A 22,634-nucleotide genomic window follows, 5' to 3' on the forward strand; every position below is an offset into this window, starting at 1 on the left:
CAGTTTCAAAAGCTACATATATTATCTATGTCTAAAACTTTTTTCTCTGTAATTTTCGCGCCCGCCCGGCGTCCGATCTGTCAATCAATTACTTGGACGAATTGGTATTATAAAATGGTCCATCGCCTTTCTATAACTTAATATTTTTATTTTAATATAAAAAGTGTCTGACTGTTATTAAATGAAACCCCAGTTTAAAACATTTTTTTAATACAATTATATTACAACTATGTCCAACACAGAGGAAGCGATGGAAGCTGCAGAAGTAGGAGAGAATTCAGTTAGTGTCCACATTTGTAATTTTGTTGTACTTGTTTTGGTTTTTGCTACAAACTCTGGTTTAAGTTTACATTAGGGAGTAATTTATTACATTTTTATTTTAGAATGGATCTTCAAGTGACACAACTTCATCAAGGGGCAAAGAAGGAGATTTTGAAAGTAAAATTGAAACTGATCGTTCAAAAAGATTTGAGTTTTTGCTTAAACAAACTGAGATTTTTTCACATTTTATGAGTAATACCCCAAAGTCTGGAAGTAGTCCACCGAAAGCTAAAGCTGGAAGACCTAAAAAAAACAAAGACCCTGAATTACCTGGATCAGCTGGCGAGTTAGTGAAATTTTCGTATATTTAACTGGTTAATAATACCATGATTTTGCAGTTTGTCCTGTTTAATATTTAACCAAGTAATATTATTTTTGTAAACACTTAACCTAACCTTTTCAGTCATCGTCATCGGAAAACAGAGCAAGAGGAGGATGAAGAACTCTTAGCTGAAACAAATACAAAAACTAAAACAATTTTCCGATTTGAAGCATCACCTCCATATGTTAAGAATGGAGAAATGCGTGATTATCAAGTGCGTGGTCTGAATTGGATGATTTCATTATATGAGAATGGTATCAATGGAATCTTAGCTGATGAGATGGGTCTTGGAAAAACTTTACAAACAATATCACTGTTGGGATATATGAAACATTTTAGGTATGTATCATATTTTATTGTGCTTATATTATTTGTGATAGGTCATAACAAAAACAAGAACAATGTTTTTACATTTTTATTGTAATATAGTAACAGTATGGCTAAATAATGCCTGTTTTTGAGTTGAAATCAAATACTGCTACCAAACCCCATTGTAATACATTGTATGTGTTCTTAATTAATTCTATTTTATCGTTACATAAATTTGAGTGATCTTGTTTGAGGAAAAACTAATAATGTAAGGAAATAACTTCAAAATGAATATAAAAATGTTTACAGAAATGTTCCCGGACCTCATATTGTTATTGTCCCGAAGTCAACATTAACAAACTGGATGAATGAGTTCAAGAAATGGTGTCCGTCGCTTAGAGCTGTGTGCTTGATCGGTGACCAAGAGACAAGGGTGAATACCACCTTTATTGTTATCACATAGCCTCAAGTGTACAATGCCTAACCAAAGATTCCCTAACTGAAATCCTAATCTTTACTATTAGAAGGGAAACTTTGGTCTACTTTTTAAGAAAACAGTGTAAATAAATTAATATTTAATTTGAGACACTTTGACTTATACTAAAGTGATAAATTTTAAACAAAATATATATGATTGTTGTTGGATTTCAACCAAGGGAGGAAAACTAGTTTTAAATCATTCTATCATCCTTATTTTAGAGTGTCGGTGGCTCAGTAGTGCTTTTAAACCACTTGACTTGTAATCTACAGTTCCTGGGTTCGAATCCCGCTATGTACGAATTTCATTTTCGAGTTTTCTTATTTGATATGTACCTAATTTAACAGACATTCTTACGGTGAAGGAAAACATTGTGATGCAACCTGCACATGTCAGTGTAGAAATTTAAAAACAGTGTGAAATCAACCAACCCGCACTTGGCCAGCATAGGTTGACTATGGCCTATTCACCCTTACTTAGGGTAGGCTCTAAGCCCCTTAGTGGGGATGTATAGTTCGCTGGTGATGATCATTATGTATGCTAGGAAGTTAAAATTGATAATTGAATTTAGAATTTTATTGCAGAATACATTTATTCGTGAAACATTGATGCCTGGAAACTGGGATGTTTGTATCACATCATATGAAATGATCATCAGGGAGAAATCGGTTTTTAAAAAGTTCAACTGGCGTTATATGGTGATTGATGAAGCTCATCGCATTAAGAACGAGAAATCGAAACTATCAGAACTCCTTCGTGAATTTAAAAGTATGAATAGGTTGCTGTTAACGGGAACACCTTTGCAAAATAATCTCCATGAATTGTGGGCCCTACTTAATTTCCTTTTACCTGATGTATTCAACAGCTCTGATGTAAGTATTAAGAATTATATGTTGTATTATTTACTTAAATCTTTGTCTAGCAATTTTTAATCTAACTAATGTAAAGATTTTTGTTTTTGTATGTATTGGAATAACTCTAAATGTACTGGGCCAATTTCTAAAATTCTTTCACCATTACAACAGGCTATATTTTAAAATATGTTTTTAACTACACTCTGACTAAGTTACAGCTACTAAATTATGTTAAAATATAGATACAAATAAAACAAAAAAAAAGTTATATGTTGAACTTATCTGTAATATTATTTCTTACATTTTTTTACTCAATTTGTAGGATTTCGACTCTTGGTTCAATACGAATGCAGCACTGGGTGACAATCAGCTTGTGTCTCGTTTACATGCTGTTCTAAGACCATTCTTACTGAGACGTCTCAAATCTGAAGTGGAGAAGAAATTGAAACCCAAAAAAGAAGTTAAAGTTTATGTTGGCTTAAGTAAAATGCAAAGAGATTGGTATACCAAGGTACTGATGAAGGACATTGATGTTGGTAAGTTAGATTTGATATTGAATTGTGACATGTAAAAGCATAGTTATAATGACTATAATTCATTGAATCTAGTTATTGGAAAATTCGGGCTTTTTCAACAGACTTTTTGACATACTTTACTCATATCTAAAATTGCAGATGTAGTACTTTCCAGAGCTGGCGTTTTATTTAATTTTTACTTAACATCTATATTTCTGATTTTTTAAATAATCCAAACATTTTGTTGATTTGTCTGATAGTACATATTATAATGCTTTTTTTCAGTAAATGGGGCTGGTAAAGTTGAAAAAATGCGCTTGCAAAACATTCTAATGCAGTTACGTAAATGTTGTAACCACCCGTATCTGTTTGATGGGGCTGAGCCCGGACCACCGTACACCACAGACGAGCATTTGGTGTACAACTGCGGTAAACTGGTGATCCTCGACAAACTGCTGCCAAAACTTCGTGAGCAAGGATCCAGAGTGCTCATATTCTCACAGATGACAAGAATGCTTGATATTTTAGAAGATTATTGCCACTGGAGACAGTATAAGGTAATTAGAACCTCTTTTTATTTGGAACATAATTTTTAATTATCTAGATTCTTTTACTCTTCAATTCGAATCTATGTAAATGGTAAAATTAACGTAATTCTACGTTATGGGTAGAATCTTTGTTACGACTTTGTTTCATTTTTTGCAATATCTTACTGATATTGTAAATGCGAAAGTTTAGATATATGGATGGATGTTTGTTAGAGTTTGTAGCTTAAACAGCTGAACAGATCGTGATAAAATTTGGCACAGAGGTAGAGGAAAGTCTGGAAGAACATATACGCTACTTACTTTTGCTTTTTTTTCGATTCAACGCGGACAGAGTCGCGTGCGAAAGCTAGTAATCATATGAATTAAAACATTTATTTCCAGTACTGTCGTCTAGATGGTCAGACACCTCATGAGGACAGGAACAGGCAGATAGAGGAGTACAATGCAGAGGGTAGTGAGAAGTTTGTGTTCATGTTGTCGACTCGCGCCGGAGGGCTGGGTATCAACTTGACGTCTGCTGATGTTGTCATTATATATGATTCCGATTGGAACCCGCAGATGGACTTGCAGGCTATGGACAGAGCACATCGTATTGGACAAATGAAACAGGTCAATATTCAAATTAAAGTTATTAAAATATTTAGTACATAAGTCATTGACTAAATAAAAATACAGTGAGATACTTTGCTAGAATGTTTGTATATTCTTGATAAAAAATATGAATGGTTTAATCAAATGAAATAGAAATGGCACAAATATTTTTTAATTCCTTTTACTTTTTTGGAATGATTTAGTGTTTGATTTGATGCAAATATGTCTGTTTACAATATATTTATAATTACAGTGTTATAAAGATGAAATTATTTAGATAGTTTTGTTAATTTCTAATTTACATTGAATTAAACTATATTGTGTACTGCAGCCGAATTACAAAGAGTGACTATTAAATTAATGTTTACACAGATAAATAACGATATTAACTTCTATCTTAGTCTATATTTTATAAATTATAGACTAAGATAGGTTATATTCTGTAAATTAATAAAAAAACACTTGACGAAATTGTAAGTTCCATATATGTTCTAGGTGCGAGTGTTCCGTTTGATCACAGATAATACTGTGGAAGAGAAAATAGTAGAGAGGGCTGAAGTGAAGTTGCGCTTGGACAAGCTGGTGATCCAGTCAGGTCGCCTCGTCGACACCAAGAACCAGCTCAACAAGGATGAGATGCTCAACATGATCCGCCACGGAGCCAACCATGTCTTCTCCTCCAAGGACTCCGAGATTACTGATGAGGATATCGATACCATATTGGCTAAAGGAGAAAGCAAGGTATATTAAATTTGATACTCATAGTTTAAGAAAAAACTTAACTAGGTCCTTAGTAAATTATTAAAGAGTAAATGCAGCAATCAGTTTTTAATATACTGTCAAACAAGGACCCACAAGCACTGACTAACGGTGAATCAGTAGAGTTTCAGTTAAATTCATGAGTGTATTGTGAAAAATGTAGATTTAAACCCTGGTTAAGTAACTAAGAGACCCATTAGTGAAAAATTAAGTACTCTTGGATTTATGAGTGCAGTATTTTTGTTAGACTTTCCCTACATTGTTTAATTGTACTTTTACAGACTGAAGAACTGAAACAGAAACTAGAAAGCCTGGGCGAGTCGTCGCTGCGAGCGTTTTCTATGGACACGCCCGGCGCCACCGACTCTGTCTATCAGTTCGAAGGTGATCTCTCATAACTTTTTGACACATATAACATTCTACAATACTGATATAAAATGTACTTGTGCTTTACTCGAATATTGGCTTACTAATATAAATTTGAATTGAATTTCAAAGGACAACTCCAGTGAAATGGACATATTAATAAGTATATAATAACTAAACTGCGCTAGAGGATTGGAGCAACACTTAATCATTGACATATATATCCCATCTCTGTCTGACATCTGTCAATGTCATTCCGGAATAATTAAAAATAGCGCCCCATTCTGGCGGCAGTTGATATTCTCATTATGTTTTTACAATTATATTAATGTCTAAGAATATGAATCAGTCTCTATGGGAATATGGATAAGTATAAAATGTGTTTTAAACATGAAAACATGTTGAAATGTTTGTTAACGTACGTATGTAGGCGAGGACTACAGGGAGAAGCAGAAGATAATCCCCGTGGGCAGTTGGATAGAGCCGCCGAAGCGCGAGCGCAAGGCCAACTACGCGGTGGACGCGTACTTCCGCGAGGCTCTGCGCGTCTCCGAGCCCAAGGCGCCCAAGGTACAGGTAAATAACTCTAAACAGCTAACACTGGAACATTTGCTGTCTCACTCTCCTTTTGTTTTGACTCGTCACGCTATCACGCTGTTATGTTGTCATACTGCCATATGTTGTGATGTTTTCCCGCTGTTATGTTGTCTTGCTGCCATATGTTGTGACTTTTCCCTGCTGTTATGTTGTTAATGTGATGTTGTCCTGTCATTTATGGTTTTGGAACGATGTCATGTTGTGAAGATGTCACGCTGTCACGCTGCTAGAGGTGATCATTGTAATTCATTGAACATGTTGGTTGTAATTAGGTAGAGTTTTATACATTTATTTTATAGAGTAGTTAGTGATGTTCCTTTTCTATTCATCAGTATGTTACATTTTTAAATGAAGTAATAATAAACTTGTGGTAGTAGTAGCTTATTAAAACAGTACTACTTCTCTTTATCATTTTAAAAATTATTTTGAACAATATATAAGCTTATAAGCTTTTATTTTGACAAATATTTAGTGACTTTAGTAATACACAAGAAATGTAGCTAAATTGTTTCAAAAGAAAGATACGAATAATGAATATCACATTTGTTTATTAAGATTATTGATCATTACAAAATTATTATATTTAACATATTACATTACGGCTTGTTTATATGTGTTTTACTGCATTTTTATATTATGTCACTAATGATTTTTCTTAATCCAAGTATTATGAATTGAAAAAATGTCATGCTTATGTGTTGTCTTTGTACTATAATAGATTTATTTGAACATATTGTTCTTTTTATATAACATTCTATTTGTCCATAGATCATTAACTTGATATATTACATAAGCCGTAGATATTTTTTGTATCTGGTACACACACTCCGTTCTGATAAACTTTTCTAAATTTTAACTGATCAGTAAAACTGGAGGTGCATATGTAGGTTAAATTAACTGTACAATTCAACTGACGGTTAAAACAAATAAAATTCAGTTGGATTGAGTGTTTGTAGCAGCATTAATGCATGGTATTATTAATAAAAGTTACTATATTTTATTTTAAAATGTAATTATTATGTTAGAATGAACACTGATGTTTCTTCCGCAGGCGCCGCGGCCGCCGAAGCAGCCGATAGTTCAAGACTTCCAGTTCTTCCCGCCGAGACTTTTTGAACTTTTGGATCAAGAAATTTATCACTACAGAAAAACTTTAGGGTAAATAAACTTATTAAAAAACTAGCTTCTAATATTGTTTAAAAAAAAATAGTAAAAACTTTTAATGCATAAACCACTTAGTATACTTCTATTGCAATATTTAGCACTAGGTGATGCTCGCGATTTCGTCCATGTGAAATTGAAAATAAAAAAAAAAACCATATCGCCCATACTCCATCTCTGAGTAACATAGCATTTAACAGTAAAAGAATTTTTGAAATCAGTCCGGTGATTTTTGTCCAAAAATCCAAAATAATGCAAATCTTTAAATAAATATAAAATTCTAATTAAATCAGTATTTGAATATTCATAAAAATAAATGAATAATCAATCAATAATTAAATTTCCAGGTACAAGGTGCCTCGCAATCCTGAGCTAGGCCCAGATGCTGCAAAGATTCAGAGAGAGGAGCAGCGCAAGATAGACGAAGCCGAGGCGTTAACTGAAGAGGAGATACAGGAAAAAGAACAATTATTAACTCAAGGTAAAAAAAAATGTTCTCAATTTCTTAATTTTATTTCATTGAGTTTATGTTGCCGTGATAATTTTAGTTCTTAGTACAGGGTATGTTATTGATAAATATTTTTATATTGTTTTTCAGGCTTTACGAATTGGACTAAAAGAGATTTTAATCAGTTCATTAAAGCAAATGAAAAGTATGGCAGAGATGATATTGAAAATATCGCAAAGGATGTCGAAGGAAAAACACCAGAAGAGGTATTATCTTAGTACATACTAGCTTTTGCTCGCGACTTCATCTTCGGGGAATTAAAAAACCTAATCTAAATCTTCTATACTAATATTATAAAGATGAATGATTTGTATTTTTATATGTATTGGTATAACGCAAAATCTACTGGTCTGATTTTTTAAATTCTTTGACTGTTAAAAAGGTAATTTATCTGTTAACATAGGCATGTATAAATGCTTTTTAATAGCAGAAGAATTATTTAAATCGGCTTAGTTGTTTTTGAGTTTTTTTATGGGCGTCTCTGCCGCCCTCTCATTCTCCATATTAGTTTACTCATTAAATATAAAAATACAAATCTTTCCTCGTTATAAATTAGTATATGTTTTAAAACTAACAAATTATAATTGTTAAGGTTATGGAGTATTCAGCGGTGTTCTGGGAGAGATGTCACGAGCTGCAAGATATTGACAGAATCATGGGTCAAATAGAGAGAGGTGAAGCGAAGATACAAAGAAGAGCCTCTATAAAGAAAGCGCTGGACGCGAAAATGGCGCGCTACAGAGCACCCTTCCATCAGCTCAGGATCTCGTACGGCACCAACAAGGGGAAAAACTACGTCGAGGAAGAAGACAGGTGATGTAGTTTTATATAAAATGTACATTTAAGTACTTTATACAACCTTCAGTTTTTAACAGAATCAACAAATTGTACAGTTAAAGCTGATGTGTGTAGGCTCAGAACTGTAGCTTAACTGACATGTAATTTTTCGCCTACACGCTACAGTTTAACCTTTATGCAAGCTACCCCTGTACAATTTTAACTGTTAGATTGTTTAGTTAAAACTGAACGTCTATTGCAATTTAGAGTACGATTGTGAGGAATTATTAGTCGTTTTATTAAAACTGAATGTCACATAACATTGTTATAAAGATTAATTAGTCAGTATGAACTTATTAAGAATTCTTTAATTGATTGCTATATGTTATTCATTGTTGGATATTTTATAGTAGTTGTAATGTGGGGTATGTGCGCAGGTTCCTGGTGTGCATGCTGCACAAGCTGGGCTTCGACAAGGAGAACGTGTACGAGGAGCTGCGCGCGGGCGTGCACGCGGCGCCGCAGTTCCGCTTCGACTGGTTCCTCAAGTCGCGCACCGCCGTCGAGCTGCAGCGCAGGTGCATGCATTTCATATTTATATTTATAACGAGCTTTGTTAGCGCGGATTTAAAAAGAAACATTTATCACATTCCCGCGTGCATCTACTTTTACTACTACCTTTTACTAGCTATGTTTCAAAGTCCCGTCCAAATCGGTTCCAGAGATAGCAGTCTGGTCGCCATTTTGACAACGCGGAATTTAAAAAAAATGTAGTCTATAATATGCCCGTCTATCTCAGCTATCCTCCAGTGAAAGTCCGGTTGAAATCAGTTGGGATTACACGGAAGAACGCGGCTCGCGGACAGACAGACAGACAATTTTTTTTAATGCGATTTTCGTTATCAGCAACGCAAATTCTTTATCTTCCCAAAATCTGGAATTTGTCTTTTGAAGAACAACAACAACAACAAACATGTAATATCAAAATACAAATTCTAGATAAGTGTGTCTGTTGACACTCCAATTTTATTATATGCATAGAAGATAGATTAGCGATCTGCCTCAACTTAGCCTGACTGACAAAAAATATTCGTCTCTATCTCGTTCTCTTTTCTCGTATCCAAATAATTCCCGTTAATGTCAAGCATGTTACTCTACAATAATGTAGCTTTTTAATGGTGATTCTTTAAAATCGGTTCAGTATTTTCGTACTCTTAAAAAATCGAAATATGAATTTTATTTTCAATTATGCATACGGTCCCTCCAATTTCATTAACAGTATAAATGATAGTTTACCATTACTTATCTAAAACCGTCGGCTTTCTAAATCTATCAAATATCTTTCAGTTACTAATTCTGTGTCTAATTCAATCCGTTCTTAATCTCTTCAAAAAGTAAAATGTCATACCTCGATCACACGAATCGCGAAATTCCTCGAATCACGAATACATTTTATTCGAAATATGTTTTAATTGGCTATCTTTTTCCAGATGCAACACTCTCATAACTTTAATCGAAAGAGAAAACCAGGAACTAGAAGAAAAAGAGCGAGCAGAGAAGAAGAAGAAGACTGGTACAACGAACCAGAACACCCCCGGCAGCAATGCCACCGGCAAGGGTGCTAACACCAGCAAGCGTAAGGCTGAGAGCACACCCGACGCGACGCAGAAGAATAAGAAAAAGAAAAAATAAATCTTATAATAAACGTATTTACAATGTCTCGTTAGAACTAGTTTACTGTACAAGTATTTATTAACTTATCTCGGTTTTTGTACCTTTTTAGAGATAACTTAAGTATTTTGAATCATGTACTCATTCCATTTTCTTAATGTTAGTACATAGCTTTCAGTATTCCACTCTAGAAATACCTTTAACTTTTTTTGCTCCGTTGGTGAAACCCTCCGCCCGATCTGACGTATGCTTTTAGTGCCGAGTTGTGAAGTGTTTGAAATAAATGATATTTGTAATATAAATTGTTTTTTTTTCTTTCGTAGTGTTTATCTACTTACTAGATTTCGTCTGCGTGGAATTAAGAAAAACTTAAGTATGGTAAGAAGCCTATGTGTTCTTCCAGGCTATCCTTGACATCTATGCTAAATTTCATTGAGAACTGATCAACCGTTAAGACTGCAAACTCTTAAACATCCATCCAACCATCTAAAATTCCAAACTTTCGCTTTTATCAGTATTAATAAGATTTAACACCTAATACACAGACATTACAAAAGGTTCATTGGTAATAAGATATTCTTTGACAAAGCCTTTGGTAATAATAATTATTTCTTTTCATACTATGCAAAAGTTTCGATGGATTGATGAATGTTTGTTGCTTAAACAGATTTGGATGAAATTTGGTATAGATGTAGTAGAGATAGTCTGGAAGAACACATAGGTTTTTGTTTTTTTTTATGCGTAGAGTCGTGTTGCTGCAACTAGTTCGTGGTTGAAATTATACTCGTGTACTACGAAGTACAGGTAATATTCATCTTATCAGTTGTAATTGGAAGGGTAAAAATAAAACGACTGTCGTACGAAACAGAACAGAGAAGAGGAGAAAACGTTTATTATAATAAGTTCGCGCACAATACACCAATAGAAGTAGATTTAAATTGTTAAATGATGTCAACACTCTTTAGAGTTTGGTTATTAATTATAACATTTAATCTTTGAGGTGCAGCTTCTGTAGTTGGCCGGTGTGGGAGGTGGTGGGCGCGGGGCGTGCGTGGGGTGCGGAGCGCGCGAGATGCGCGTGGGGTGAGGGGCGCGCGGAGGGTGCGGGGGGTGCGGGGCGCGCAGCGGGCGGAGGTCGCGCGGCGCACTCGTCGTCTCAGGAGGGGCTGCCGTTGTCGCCGTTGTCCTGGAAGTTGTTGGCGTTGGTGGTGAAAGGCGCGCCCAGCCCGTACAGGTGCCCGCTGGTGCTCTCGATGTTGCCGTCGAAGAATATCTGCATAACAAATTGTCGTTTACAGTTAGCTCAGGATACATTAACAACTTTTATTGATAAAACTCTTATTGTAGTAACTACCAATGACTTAGGAGCCAAATCAAAAATTTACCTCCTTGATCTTAAAGAAGGCCATGCCGGTGAGCAAAGAGTCGGAGCCGGCCTGGTGCTGCGGGCCCACGCGGCGCAGCTCCAGCTGGTCAGCAACCTCCTGCAGCCCGCCCTTCAGGTTCTTGCACAGCTTCATCAGATACTGCAACAACAAAACACCTGAAACTGCATCCTAAAATGAGATAAACCTTTGCTATGGTGAAATAAATTGAAGTTTAAACATTATAAAAAAATATCATAAGAGTTGCAGCACTAACTCTTGAGATAAATTGTCAGAACAAGTACTCCCAAAATCAGTACAACAAAAACAATTCAAACATTTAGGATGCGTTTAAAGAACTTAGCATACAACAAATATGTTAGAACTTACTTTGACATCATAGATTGTTGGGAAGTACATACGCAAAATTTCAAAGAAATTACTTTCCTCTTGGGGCAGATTCTGATCAGTGAGTAGCTTCAGCAAATAGCCAAAATCATATCCGGAATGGAAGCTAAGCCAGCTTATATTATCCATCAGTACAATTCCTAAAACAAAGAGGATTAAAAAAAATAAAGTTCCTAAAATACTTTTTCACCCTAACGGGGGAGGCAGACAGCCAATCGCTATCTACTTTTCACCAAATTAAGTCCCAAATCTGACAGTTCCTAAGTCTATCACCATAGGCCGGAATCTGAAGAAACCTGAAAACAAATATTATCTTGGTTTTTGAAAAATTTAGAAGAAATTTTGCCCTGGCCAGGAAATACCCATAGACTATACTGATAACCCTTAAACTGTTTATATTAGCAAAAATAAAATATATAAATCCTGGTTGTCAAGACATACCTGAAGTCATCAACAACTCTGCAAACTCCAGAGGTTCTATCCCATGCTCCTCATGCTCTCGGAATTGCAATCCAGAATTTTGCAACAAATCAATTGAATCTTGAGCGTACATGTCTTCTCTAAGTGCACATAAAAATATACAAGTTAGTATCAAATATAAAGGAAAACTTGTTAATAACATTTAACAGGACATATTTGTTTCTGTATGTTACAAATAAACTCAAGAACTACCGGACTTATTTTTTAAATTTACTGCTATTGGAATGCTATATTATCATTAAGTAACATAGTATATATTTATATATTGTTTGAGGTTTACTATGAGTACTCAGAATCATTTCTTTTGCTAGCTTAGCAATATTATGTTATTAAATGTAGGTAAGTTATAATCAATGCACAAAACATAGTTAAAACCCATTTGTTTTCAGTATGAATGATACTTCAGCACTTGTTATATGACTATTGGTATGTGTAATAATTGCATAAGCCAAAGCAACAGGTATTAGACACATTTGTTGATATTTATTGATCTACATGACATCATTGTTTAGCTTTCAAAACAATATGATTGACTTAACTATTTTATGATGGACATTTTTTATTACAGAGTGCTGTAGGTTCTTTTTACACTTGTTTCTAATACCTCAAAATCTGAATATGAATACAAAATTAGAAACACAATCATGACGTGTTTGTAAAAAGGCAACAATAAACACAATAAACAAGTAAATATAAAAGTATTGAATACAACCTTATACTTACTGTAAATTAAATTTAAAATTGAATTGCCAAGTAGTGCAACCCGGAGGGGTCCTACCATTCTCATCCATGAATGTAAGGCCCAGTTGGATTATCCTCAAAAGATCTACATTGCATCTGTAAAAAACAAACATATACAAATACAATATTGAAATAGTTTTACATTAATCAATATTTACAATAAAAGCAAAAGATCTGGAAGAATTAACATTTATGAGACAAATTTGTATTCTGGCTGCAAACAGACCATTGCAGTTTGAGGAAATCTTTCTTTATGATTATGTATTACTTTAGGAAATATTACCTCAGCAACTGGTATTGATAATCAGCAGTAGACCTAAATTCACCGATCGGCCTGGCTACTACTCCGGGAAATTCAGTATCCATTGCCACCCAGTGGTATTTTTGAACAACCTGCAGATAGCAAAATTATTTGTTAGTAAACTTTTTACTCATCTGCCATATTTGTCTGTTTGGATTATTACACATCTTGGTTTATATAGAACATTTAAAAAGTTTTACCCGTCTAATAACGTAAAATTCATCGTGCAGATTAAAGTTCCACACATTTTTAATGGTGATTTCATCTTTTAACGAATTTGATCCAAGTAAATTAAAATTTGTCGCCGACATTTGAGAACTCATATTTATGTATTACTGCTAATACTTATTCAAATTCTCTAAAATTTTTAGCACAAACGCACTTATAAATCGATTAACTTCATTAAACGCACAGTTTTGGCAATGTTTGTATTTTCTTATAGGAAAGGTATAAACTTAGTTCTACTACTACTAAAAGCAAAAATTGCTAAAGTTGTATCTTGTATCGAAATCAAAATCGATTTCAATTTCAGATTTCAGCTGAAGAAAGACAAAGGCACATAATGTCATACGTCCACAAAGTTAGCATACTTTAATTTCGATCCGTTTATTACGCTGTATTCATAAAAAACTATTTTTATAGGAACAATTTTTAGATGATACATTAATATCTGTAAATGTAATTTTTATTTTTTAATTATTAAATAGGAATTTAAACATATCTTCGCAAGTAACTGCACACTAGCGCCGAGCGGCTTAACAATGACATGATTAGTTCGTACATTACCAATTTTAAGAAATAAGCTAATCTAAGACCGTTTATTCTTCTGCCTCTGAAGGTGTTTCTTCTACGTGGAAAGTTGACCGCCAATTTTACAAATGTATCCCGTTCCAGTTCAATGCAAGACGAAATAGTTTATGTCTTGATTCAACTGCATTCGTAGTAATGTAGGGGGTTAATACTTTTATCCTGTCACCAACATGAAAATAATGTCGGAAATCAGAAATTAAACGAATATATATAATTTTACTTTAAAATAATGGTGTAAGTTATGTTTTTGTGTTACTCATTACACATTTTATTTCCAATTTTGGCCCATAGCCCACAGTTTTTAAATCATATTTAATTAAGACCTATTACGAAATTAGAAATAATTGAATACTATGTAATTTAGTTTAATATCCAAAATTAAAAACCTTCCATAATTAAAACATTTTAATTTTTGCTGTACAAGTTTAATTGCTAGTAAATACCCACGTGAAACAATGTCATAAATTGCGGAAAATTGCCTTCATTATGTTACGTTAAAAGGGAAAACTGCCACGTAACTCAATTTTGGATTTCGCCGAGCATTGAAGTAGACGGGAAATTAAGGAAATGAAAGTAAGTGCCTACTATGAACAGGAAATGTCGTTAAGTATGAGTGACAGAGCTATTACTTTTTTATTACTAGACCACGATCATGTTACCACCATTTATGCTTTAAAGGTTTCGTTTAGAAAATTACGATAGTCGATAGATACGATGTCCACTGGATTTAGGATTGTTAGTGACTTAGGCAGCATTTTAGAATAAAGGTGAGAAATCCGCAAGCGGATGATGCCCATAAAGTTTATACTTTTGGATTAACTCTTCATGTTAATAAGTTAATGAAATTAATACCGTTAAGTTGAAGAAAATTAATCTTAAAAAATACTGCCGCACTCAGTGTGTAACTATATGCAATTAGTACTTATAGGATTTCGAATGTGAAAATGCAACATCACATCAAAGTTTTGAGCTTGAGCAGCGCTATACATAAACGAAAGGTCAGGTCGATGTGTGGAACACTTTGCGTCAATTAACTTGCAACTTGCACGCCCAACATCATAGTGATCGATTAGTAGTAAGGTAACGAACTTTGTCCCATATCGTATTGCTACATATGATATTTTAACTAAGTTAAGCTGAAGTTAAGTTAACATCACTTTAACAGTTAACTACATAGTATTTATACTTTAAGCTACAGGTCGTGGGTGAGTGTTGAAAGTATAGATAGTAAATTTAATCATGATTTTTACAATATAACCTATCACTTTGCTATGGTTTTATTTTATGAACTGTATGTTATATGGATTTAAAAAAAAATGTTTAATGATGTCCTGTCGAGCGAAAATTTGTTTAGATCCTTAATTCCTTATGTAATTTTCTTGTAAAGGCGTATTAGATAGGCATCAGTGATTTTTCCCTAAAATAAGGGATCTCCGTCCGAAGAAAATTTTATCAAATCAAATCTTATGTTGTAACGAGATTTTGTAATTTTTGTAAACTAGGAAAATTTACATAATTCTAGTTTTATTAAAAATGTTAAATTAGGTTATTAGTTATTAATATTTATATTAAAATACTACTAATATCTCATCGATATTTTCTCCTTAGCACCATTTGAATTTTGTAGCTAATGCGGTTAATGTTAGATAAGGTTTTGAGTGCGTCGTAATGACAGTTTACTTTTAAGTAAAATAGTTTGTACAAACTACTACAATTAAAACAGAGTGGTCAGATCCTTACATTAGCAGTAATGAGTTGCTTTAGTTCACTCACACACATAAACTAATCGCTGTCAACGATGCCAGAAATCATTATTCTTACTACGTCCGAACGTGGGATAACATTTAGTATAACGACCAATTGTCCTTTAGATTGAAAAGTTTTCCCAATTCGATTTCTATCGAGATTTATGTTTGCCACGTAATCTTGAACACCCTTAACGTATTGAAAAAAGCTTGATTAATCGTGCCTTTTAAAGTTGAAAAAATGATCAAAATGTTTGATAACAATGTAAAAAAACGTCCGTAATCGATTATAATGAGACAACCTTTATGCTAATAATTCAGATATACGCGTTCTAATTCCACAATAATAATGTAGTTTGTTTAGTGGAAATAAACATTGTTTTGACGTCAAGTGACCGCGTGTCGCAGGGGGCCAGCAAACACTAAGGGCGCGTCACTAACGTCATCCAATTTGCAGCCCACCCGCGACCTATTTGATTGATCGACCGCTCGTTATCCGGATCACCCTGTATATTTGTTGACATTATTATCCCTTTCTATCAGTCAATTACAACAAAAATGATCTCAAAATTAAGGTAATAAATGACTAGCTGTTGCTCGCGACTTCGTCCGCGTGAAATAGAAAAATAATAAAAAATATGGTCTATGTTTCACAGATAAATTAACTTTCTAACGGTCAAAGAATTTTTAAAATCGGCCCAGTAGTTTTTGCGTGAATTGCATATATGTATACAAAAATCCAAAAATACGAATCTTTTCTCTTTGTAATATTTGTATAGATACTGGTTATAAAATTTACTGAATATTCAAATGGATTAGTTTATGTTTCTAAACGTAAAACCCCCTTTAAAATAACTCAACAAAGATAACTGAAAAACAGATAAAGAAATGTAAAGATTAATATGCAGGTCTTTCTCCAATTCCAATTGTTTAACATAGAGATGTACAGTGAAGAGATATAAAGATCAGTACAAATTGCGCGGTCCCGCAGTACGTGCGCCGAATGAAAACAACTCGTTTCCTGTGAACGACGGAAACAACAATAAAAATTGCCAAATTAAAACGTTTTTCATGTTATCATTATATACAAATAGCGAAAGAAATTAGTGTTACAATACGTTAGGTGCAAAAATAGCATAAAGATTAAAGAGTAACGCAATATCCGAATTAATTATTTAAAATTGACAAAAAGCTACACCGTTTACCGTTAACAAAATATTGTTTTCTTCAGCATTTGCAGCTCCTCGGTTGAGTTTGTTCTCCTTAGCGATGGTACCAGGTTTCAGGCTACATGTTGATTTCGTTGTATCAAAAATAACAAATAAGTTTTCGTATATTTCGTTTACGACAAAATGAGCTTAAAATTTTATTCTAAAACATTATCTATTTTACTCACCCTTAACAACTTAATTAAATCGTTTGACAATATTGGTCTACTGTGTAAGCCCAGCTTTAATTAAGTAGGATTTCAATTTTGTTTTCCATTAAAATGGTTGGCTATTATTTAACGTAGTTACAAACTGACAGCGCTCAGTACAATTTATTTTAAACACTTAACTAAATTCGAGAAATAATCGAGATATTTTGTTTTATTCAGTCTGTACTATATTAATTATCTACGAAAAGTTATCAAACTAACATTTATAAATGCCTGTGTAGTTAAAATATAAATTGCAAACGAATTTCTTGTTAGTATATAGCCGACTAAAATGTAACAAGGATTTTTTTTCTAAAAGAACATTACTGTTATGAAAATAAAATTTTCACTAATACATATTATTTTTCGAGCATTACATCTGACAATGTTCAATGAAAGCGGATATTGAATTTATTGAACACGTTAGGGTTGACGTGGCTGTCAAATATATGCTATAAGTAGAATAAAAAAACTGTTGTTTATTAATTTAAATTTAATTTAAGTAAAGATTTAGTCAACTATGATAGAATTTGAACCTAAAATTCAATATTATGTTAACAGAACTAAAGCTTTAATTAGTACAAACTGAATCCGACTTGCATTCGAAATGTCTGAGTTAAACAAACCACCAATTAGGCAAATTGATCCGTCCGTTTGTGTTACTATCGTGGCTATGCAAATGCGTACGCCGCACCGCTTTCATAAATCGATAGATCGAAGCAGAAGATTGTGATTAACCATTTTGGAATACGATTTTTCTGTTGGAAATTGACCAATAGACATAATGACAGAAGATAGAAACACTTTGTTTATAACAAAGGAATTTATATTCTTTTCTTGATGAATTCGTTTTCGTTCGCAAAGGCTGCTAGAAATCGGATTACTCCCAACCTTCACCGCGCTCTGTCCCCTCATGGAGACAGATGAGAATAAAAAGTTTCATCAGTCCCACCTTTTGCGACGAGGGGACGATTAGAACTTATTTTATTTCTAAACGGTTCGATCTGTCACCTTATTGATGATAGTGGGCTTAAAAGGGACAGATGAAACTTTTTATTCTCACTTGGGGACAGAGCGGAGTGACGGTTAGGAATAATCCAAGAAATCACACTACAAGATAGTTTTTCTCTATGGTGTGCTATAAGTTTTTTAATTACGTTTTTTTGGTAATAGCGCATGTTTTGTTATTTCTATTTTAAAAAATTACTCTAAATCTACAATACATTCTAAAAATGGATAAAATTCATAGCACAGGATCGGACACTATCATAGCTCTCGTATTACCATTGGCTTACTGAATAATCCGATAAAAGAAATGTAGGGTATTTGAGAGAAATATCGTAGGATATCGAGTATCATTTTGCGGTCATATTATTTGGCTGTTGGATCAAGTCTCGTTCGAAACAGTAATATTGTCTAGCGAGAAATGTGAGCGCAGAAAGGCAACGTAATAAAGACAATGATAAGAAAGCTTATTAGACTCAACGCTTTAGAAAGGCTTTATTTGGTGATATATGTGATTCGTCGCCCAGTAATGTAAGACATCGATGTGTGAATACGTTATTTTTTTTATCTTACCTGTGACGTATAAAGAGAATGAAAAATGTTGGACTAGTCACGTTAAGGATAGAACAGTTTGTCTATTAGTTTAAAGTTCTCTTCTAGATTTAAAACAGTCACGTGAACAAGATAGAGGAATTGAAAAGCAATTTTACTAATAGAAATTCCTTGCCTTAATAAATATCTGGCGAAGTATTAACAAACAAGAGAACAACTTTAACGAATTTTCTGAACTTTATAACTTAGGGTGTTCCGGCATTTATATTCATAAGGGAACATTTCACTTGTACACGTAAAGAATACATTTGCTTTTACATTACAAGAAAAACTAAATTCAAGGTAGAACTAAAAACAGCGAGTGAGAACGACTCCCCTAGACTAAGTGAGTTTCGATTAGCGATTTCGCTAGTAGAAATTTAAAATATGTCAAAATATCTAGGAGTTCGTGACTTCAGTAGCTCGTGACTTATCCTATTTCTATACATTTTTGACTTTTCGATCAGTGATGGCGATAACCAAATTACATTTTGTCTGAGGTGGCGGAGCCTTTTTGTAGAGATGATGTCCCATATTGCCAATCAGCTATTTTGAAACTACTTGTATAGTGAAGATGAAGACGCTGTTACAAGACGAATAGTTTTCTGGCTTATGCATGTTAAGCCAACCGCAGCTGCGTTTGTATGCAGTAGCTTAATGTATTATTAGTACAGTTTTCTTGTTCCATGTTAACTTCATGTTAACTTCCAGATTAAAAACAATCAGATAAATAGGAAATGTTTAGGAAGTAAAGTCTTGAAAACGAAAACATTACGTTATACTTATAACCTTTTGAGGTTATAAGTTCCTAAGCACTCAATACACATTTCAATGAAAAATAAGTACACAGAAGTGGTACAGTAAAGGTTCACTTTGTGAAGATATGTCCTTTGGGTAGGTGAAGGGCTGAAGGGTCAACCGTTGCCGGACGTGGCCTTTGATCAGTTTAATCTCTCAATCTCTTGTCAGTTGACCCGTATAATTATGCAAAAAACCTTCATTACGAACTTGCTAATTGGTTTTCTTGATTTATTATACGAAAATAGATATTTCTACAAACGTGATTTTAATATAATACTTAAACATCGTTATTTAGGACTGCGTGAAAACAAAAGATAAACAGTTTTGTTAAACAAAAGTGAGCGTAGCAGTCATATCAAATGTTGTGTATTTTCAATAAATATAGTCTTAAAAAAATCAGCAAATGAGATACAACAAAAAACAAATCTTTAAAACGGACACATTTGTTCCAGACAGGATGCATTAAAATTCAAGTAGGCATAAACCATAAAACAGGCGATATCTACTGAAACATTCATCAATTGGTTACAGCGGCAATAAAACATTGTCTCTCCATTGCATATTGTCCCGGATTTACTGCTTATTTGATTTTTACGTGCGGATTTCAATGTGTATATTTTAATATTTACATAATATTATTTCCTTATACATATGAAGTGAAAATCTATGTACACTGACTACAAAATTTCACGAAGTACTTTTTACATAAGAAAGTTAACTTAAATATATTTATGTCGGATTGCTGAAGTATTAATTTATTTTATCATTACCTAGTGATTCATTAGTGTAAGATTGAACAAATTTTCAACGGAGTAAAATTCTAGTTACGTCGTTTAGAAACGCATTTCATGAAGTTATCGAACCAAAAACACTAACGAAAGGTTAAATGTAGCTGGGAAACCGGCCATTAACCTTACTTAACAAACAAACCGAACTATCTCGTATTAAGTATCTTGTTACAGTTGTAGTAAATTATAGTCGAAAATACATCATTTGAAGCATCGAGAAAATTAACGGTTTTTCTCATTAAACTACGAAATGGATTGGTGCTCGTAAATCTTTTGGCATTTGTAAAATATGCTTCGCTTTAAATTAACTTTTGCGAAGTACACTAGATAACAGTCGAAATGTCTAGAATGTCTATTTATCTACAATCTAATATATTGTTTATATAATATTCTATAATACATAACATTATATTCTGTTTTGCCATATCATATCATAGATAAGAGCAATGACCGTAATAGAAAGTTTAGGGCCAGTCCCACTACTGGCTGATAGAGGCTCAGATAGGAATAAGCGATAAGGTAACAAAATCTGATATTTCCATCACATATTTTACATGTTGGATTGTTAACAGACAATTTACAATATGGTGGGACAGGTACATATGTATAAATGGAATTATTGTCCAAAGTATTGTACTCAAAATATTATAAAAACTGATTAATTCTACAATTTCATATCAAAAGATAAGTAAGTATGTTACAGATTCCAGTTACTATATTTTAAGTCTCTTTCCGATAGCTGAGTCTAGCTCATTACGTGCTTTAAGAGCGCTTGAAATGAAATTATTTTCTAAGTGCTGTTGAGATTGCCTTTCAAATCGAAAAGTACGTTCATTTTACTTTATATTTTTAATTAATATTTATTTAGTATGTATTAACTAATAGTATAGTAGTAATTACATTTGAAGTAATTCAATTAAAATATTTTTAATTAGCTTTCGCCCGCGACTTCGTCTGTGTGGAATTATAAAGGAAGTAGTTTTTGTGTTTTTCCAGATTTTGGTCTATACCCGTGCTAAACATCGAAATCCGTTCAGCTTTTTAGGTTACCAACTATATCAAACATCTATCCATCCAACTATTTTTTTTAATCTACAGTATTGGTAAAATTTGAACAATTTTCTTTAATGTTACCTCACATTCTGTGTACATACTGAACAGTCACGTGGTAGTGATTACAAATGAAATTATCAACATTGTTGGCAACACAGAGGTATAGCTGCCGACTGCCGGTTGCCGGGGACAAAGCGGACTAAGGAAATTACACAGAGCCCGCAAACAGCGTCCGTCTGAATACACTAATTGTGATTGTATACGCCTTTGTTAGGTGAATTCTCCAAGGAACAATTAGAGGATAGGTAACTTGTGTTTATCTAAAAGCTGTGTATGTATCTAAAAAGTGTTTATCTTTCAATTCGAAAGGAAAACATAAGATCGATTTACAAGTCTCTTATCACTAAAAATTACTGTTAAATACATGTTAATATTAACATTAGTTTAAATATTAATTTAAATATTCACATAAAGCTGTGTATCCGTATTTTAGTATAATTCAATTAACACCTCTTTTTCATAAATCAACTTTAAAAGTAATGGCTAAAGAGGAAAGCAACGTGACCTAATTCCGAGATAGTCGTTGCGACAAAATACACCGAGACACATTTCGGTTCAAAGTATACTCTGCGGGCACATTTTTTCCGCGTTTTAACGAGCTTTTTTGTATCGATCTGTCTCTTTTTCAATCATTGTTAATTTCAGGTCTACTTAACGGTTTCGAAGCTCGTTTCAGAGGATTATTCAAATTGTTTACAGACATTATCTAAACCAGAAAAAAGACCTGAGACTCTATTGTCAATTTTAGATGAGAAAATGTATATTAGCTAACTAATATTATCAGTCTTGGAGTGTGCGTAGTTGAATACATAAGATAATAAGTATTGAAATGAAAGAATACAATATCACATTCGTCAGATACAACTCGCCTAGAAACATAAAATAGTTTAAAAATATTTAATTGCATTCCATGTATTAAATTAGTACTGAAAAACAAATACTAGGACCTAAAAGCCCTTTAAAGGTAGGTGTTTTTGAAGCAAGGGTGGGTGAACACTTAACGTGTGCCAGTTTCTCGTTTGTATAGCACCTTTTAGTTTTAAGAGTTAGAAAGTCACGACAAAAATAAGTAACATTGCGAGATTCGATAAAAATCCAAGTTGTATCTTAGCAAAAAAATGATACAGAGAAAATTGAAGTCGAATCAGAGTAGAGTTCACGAAACTACGTGTTTAATCTTAAATTCAATTCGATCAGTATGACACGAAATTTGCATGGAAATATTGGAAGCAGAGTTGAACAAACGAATTCATTTGAATATTATAATGAATTTGGGATTTCTGGTAGCGACAC

General features: G+C 33.4%; 2 protein-coding genes across 4 annotated transcripts; one reads left to right on the forward strand and one right to left on the reverse strand.

The window, feature by feature from the left end:
* The first annotated feature begins 67 nt into the window (after positions 1 to 67).
* On the forward strand, positions 68 to 10,079 carry LOC106100627 (chromatin-remodeling complex ATPase chain Iswi). Of its 2 annotated transcripts, none has more exons than XM_013279563.1 (17): positions 68 to 280; positions 384 to 607; positions 725 to 982; positions 1,262 to 1,385; positions 2,015 to 2,302; positions 2,607 to 2,820; positions 3,085 to 3,356; positions 3,729 to 3,956; positions 4,434 to 4,679; positions 4,979 to 5,081; positions 5,494 to 5,633; positions 6,712 to 6,818; positions 7,169 to 7,302; positions 7,420 to 7,535; positions 7,922 to 8,142; positions 8,544 to 8,684; positions 9,597 to 10,079. In XM_013279563.1, exons 1-17 carry the CDS (start codon positions 230 to 232, stop codon positions 9,796 to 9,798), a joined length of 3,069 nt encoding a protein of 1,022 aa, XP_013135017.1. In that variant the 5' UTR covers positions 68 to 229; the 3' UTR covers positions 9,799 to 10,079. The 2 variants fall into 2 exon arrangements, with proteins under 2 accessions (XP_013135017.1, XP_013135016.1); XM_013279562.1 differs by having other exon boundaries at positions 69 to 280; positions 5,494 to 5,639.
* A 556-nt stretch (positions 10,080 to 10,635) lies between these two features.
* On the reverse strand, positions 10,636 to 13,601 carry LOC106100440 (CCR4-NOT transcription complex subunit 7-like). Of its 2 annotated transcripts, none has more exons than XM_013279296.1 (7): positions 13,454 to 13,601; positions 13,054 to 13,163; positions 12,753 to 12,866; positions 11,991 to 12,109; positions 11,532 to 11,689; positions 11,163 to 11,303; positions 10,636 to 11,050 (listed from the first exon to the last, which is right to left on the reverse strand). In XM_013279296.1, the coding sequence occupies exons 2-7, from the start codon at positions 13,134 to 13,136 to the stop codon at positions 10,934 to 10,936; spliced, it is 732 nt and encodes a 243-aa protein (XP_013134750.1). In that variant the 5' UTR covers positions 13,137 to 13,163; positions 13,454 to 13,601; the 3' UTR covers positions 10,636 to 10,933. The 2 variants fall into 2 exon arrangements, with proteins under 2 accessions (XP_013134750.1, XP_013134749.1); XM_013279295.1 differs by having other exon boundaries at positions 13,272 to 13,600.
* Positions 13,602 to 22,634: the final 9,033 nt, after the last annotated feature.

The sequence above is a fragment of the Papilio polytes genome, unplaced genomic scaffold (genome assembly GCF_000836215.1).
Source record: "Papilio polytes unplaced genomic scaffold, Ppol_1.0 DF824047.1, whole genome shotgun sequence".
Taxonomy (NCBI): domain Eukaryota; kingdom Metazoa; phylum Arthropoda; class Insecta; order Lepidoptera; family Papilionidae; genus Papilio; species Papilio polytes.

Bases quoted from the DNA above. Each gene is read 5' to 3' on its own strand.
- LOC106100440 (XM_013279295.1), bottom strand. From the start codon at position 13,394: ATGAGTTCTCAAATGTCGGCGACAAATTTTAATTTACTTGGATCAAAT. The intron at 11,690-11,990 runs GTATGTCTTGAC...TCTTTGTTTTAG, and splicing joins AGAGTTGTTGATGACTTCAG to GAATTGTACTGATGGATAAT. The intron at 11,051-11,162 runs GTAAATTTTTGA...TTTGTTATGCAG, and splicing joins CCTTCTTTAAGATCAAGGAG to ATATTCTTCGACGGCAACAT.
- LOC106100627 (XM_013279562.1), top strand. From the start codon at position 230: ATGTCCAACACAGAGGAAGCGATGGAAGCTGCAGAAGTAGGAGAGAAT. The intron at 3,957-4,433 runs GTCAATATTCAA...TATATGTTCTAG, and splicing joins GTATTGGACAAATGAAACAG to GTGCGAGTGTTCCGTTTGAT. The intron at 7,536-7,921 runs GTATTATCTTAG...ATAATTGTTAAG, and splicing joins AAGGAAAAACACCAGAAGAG to GTTATGGAGTATTCAGCGGT.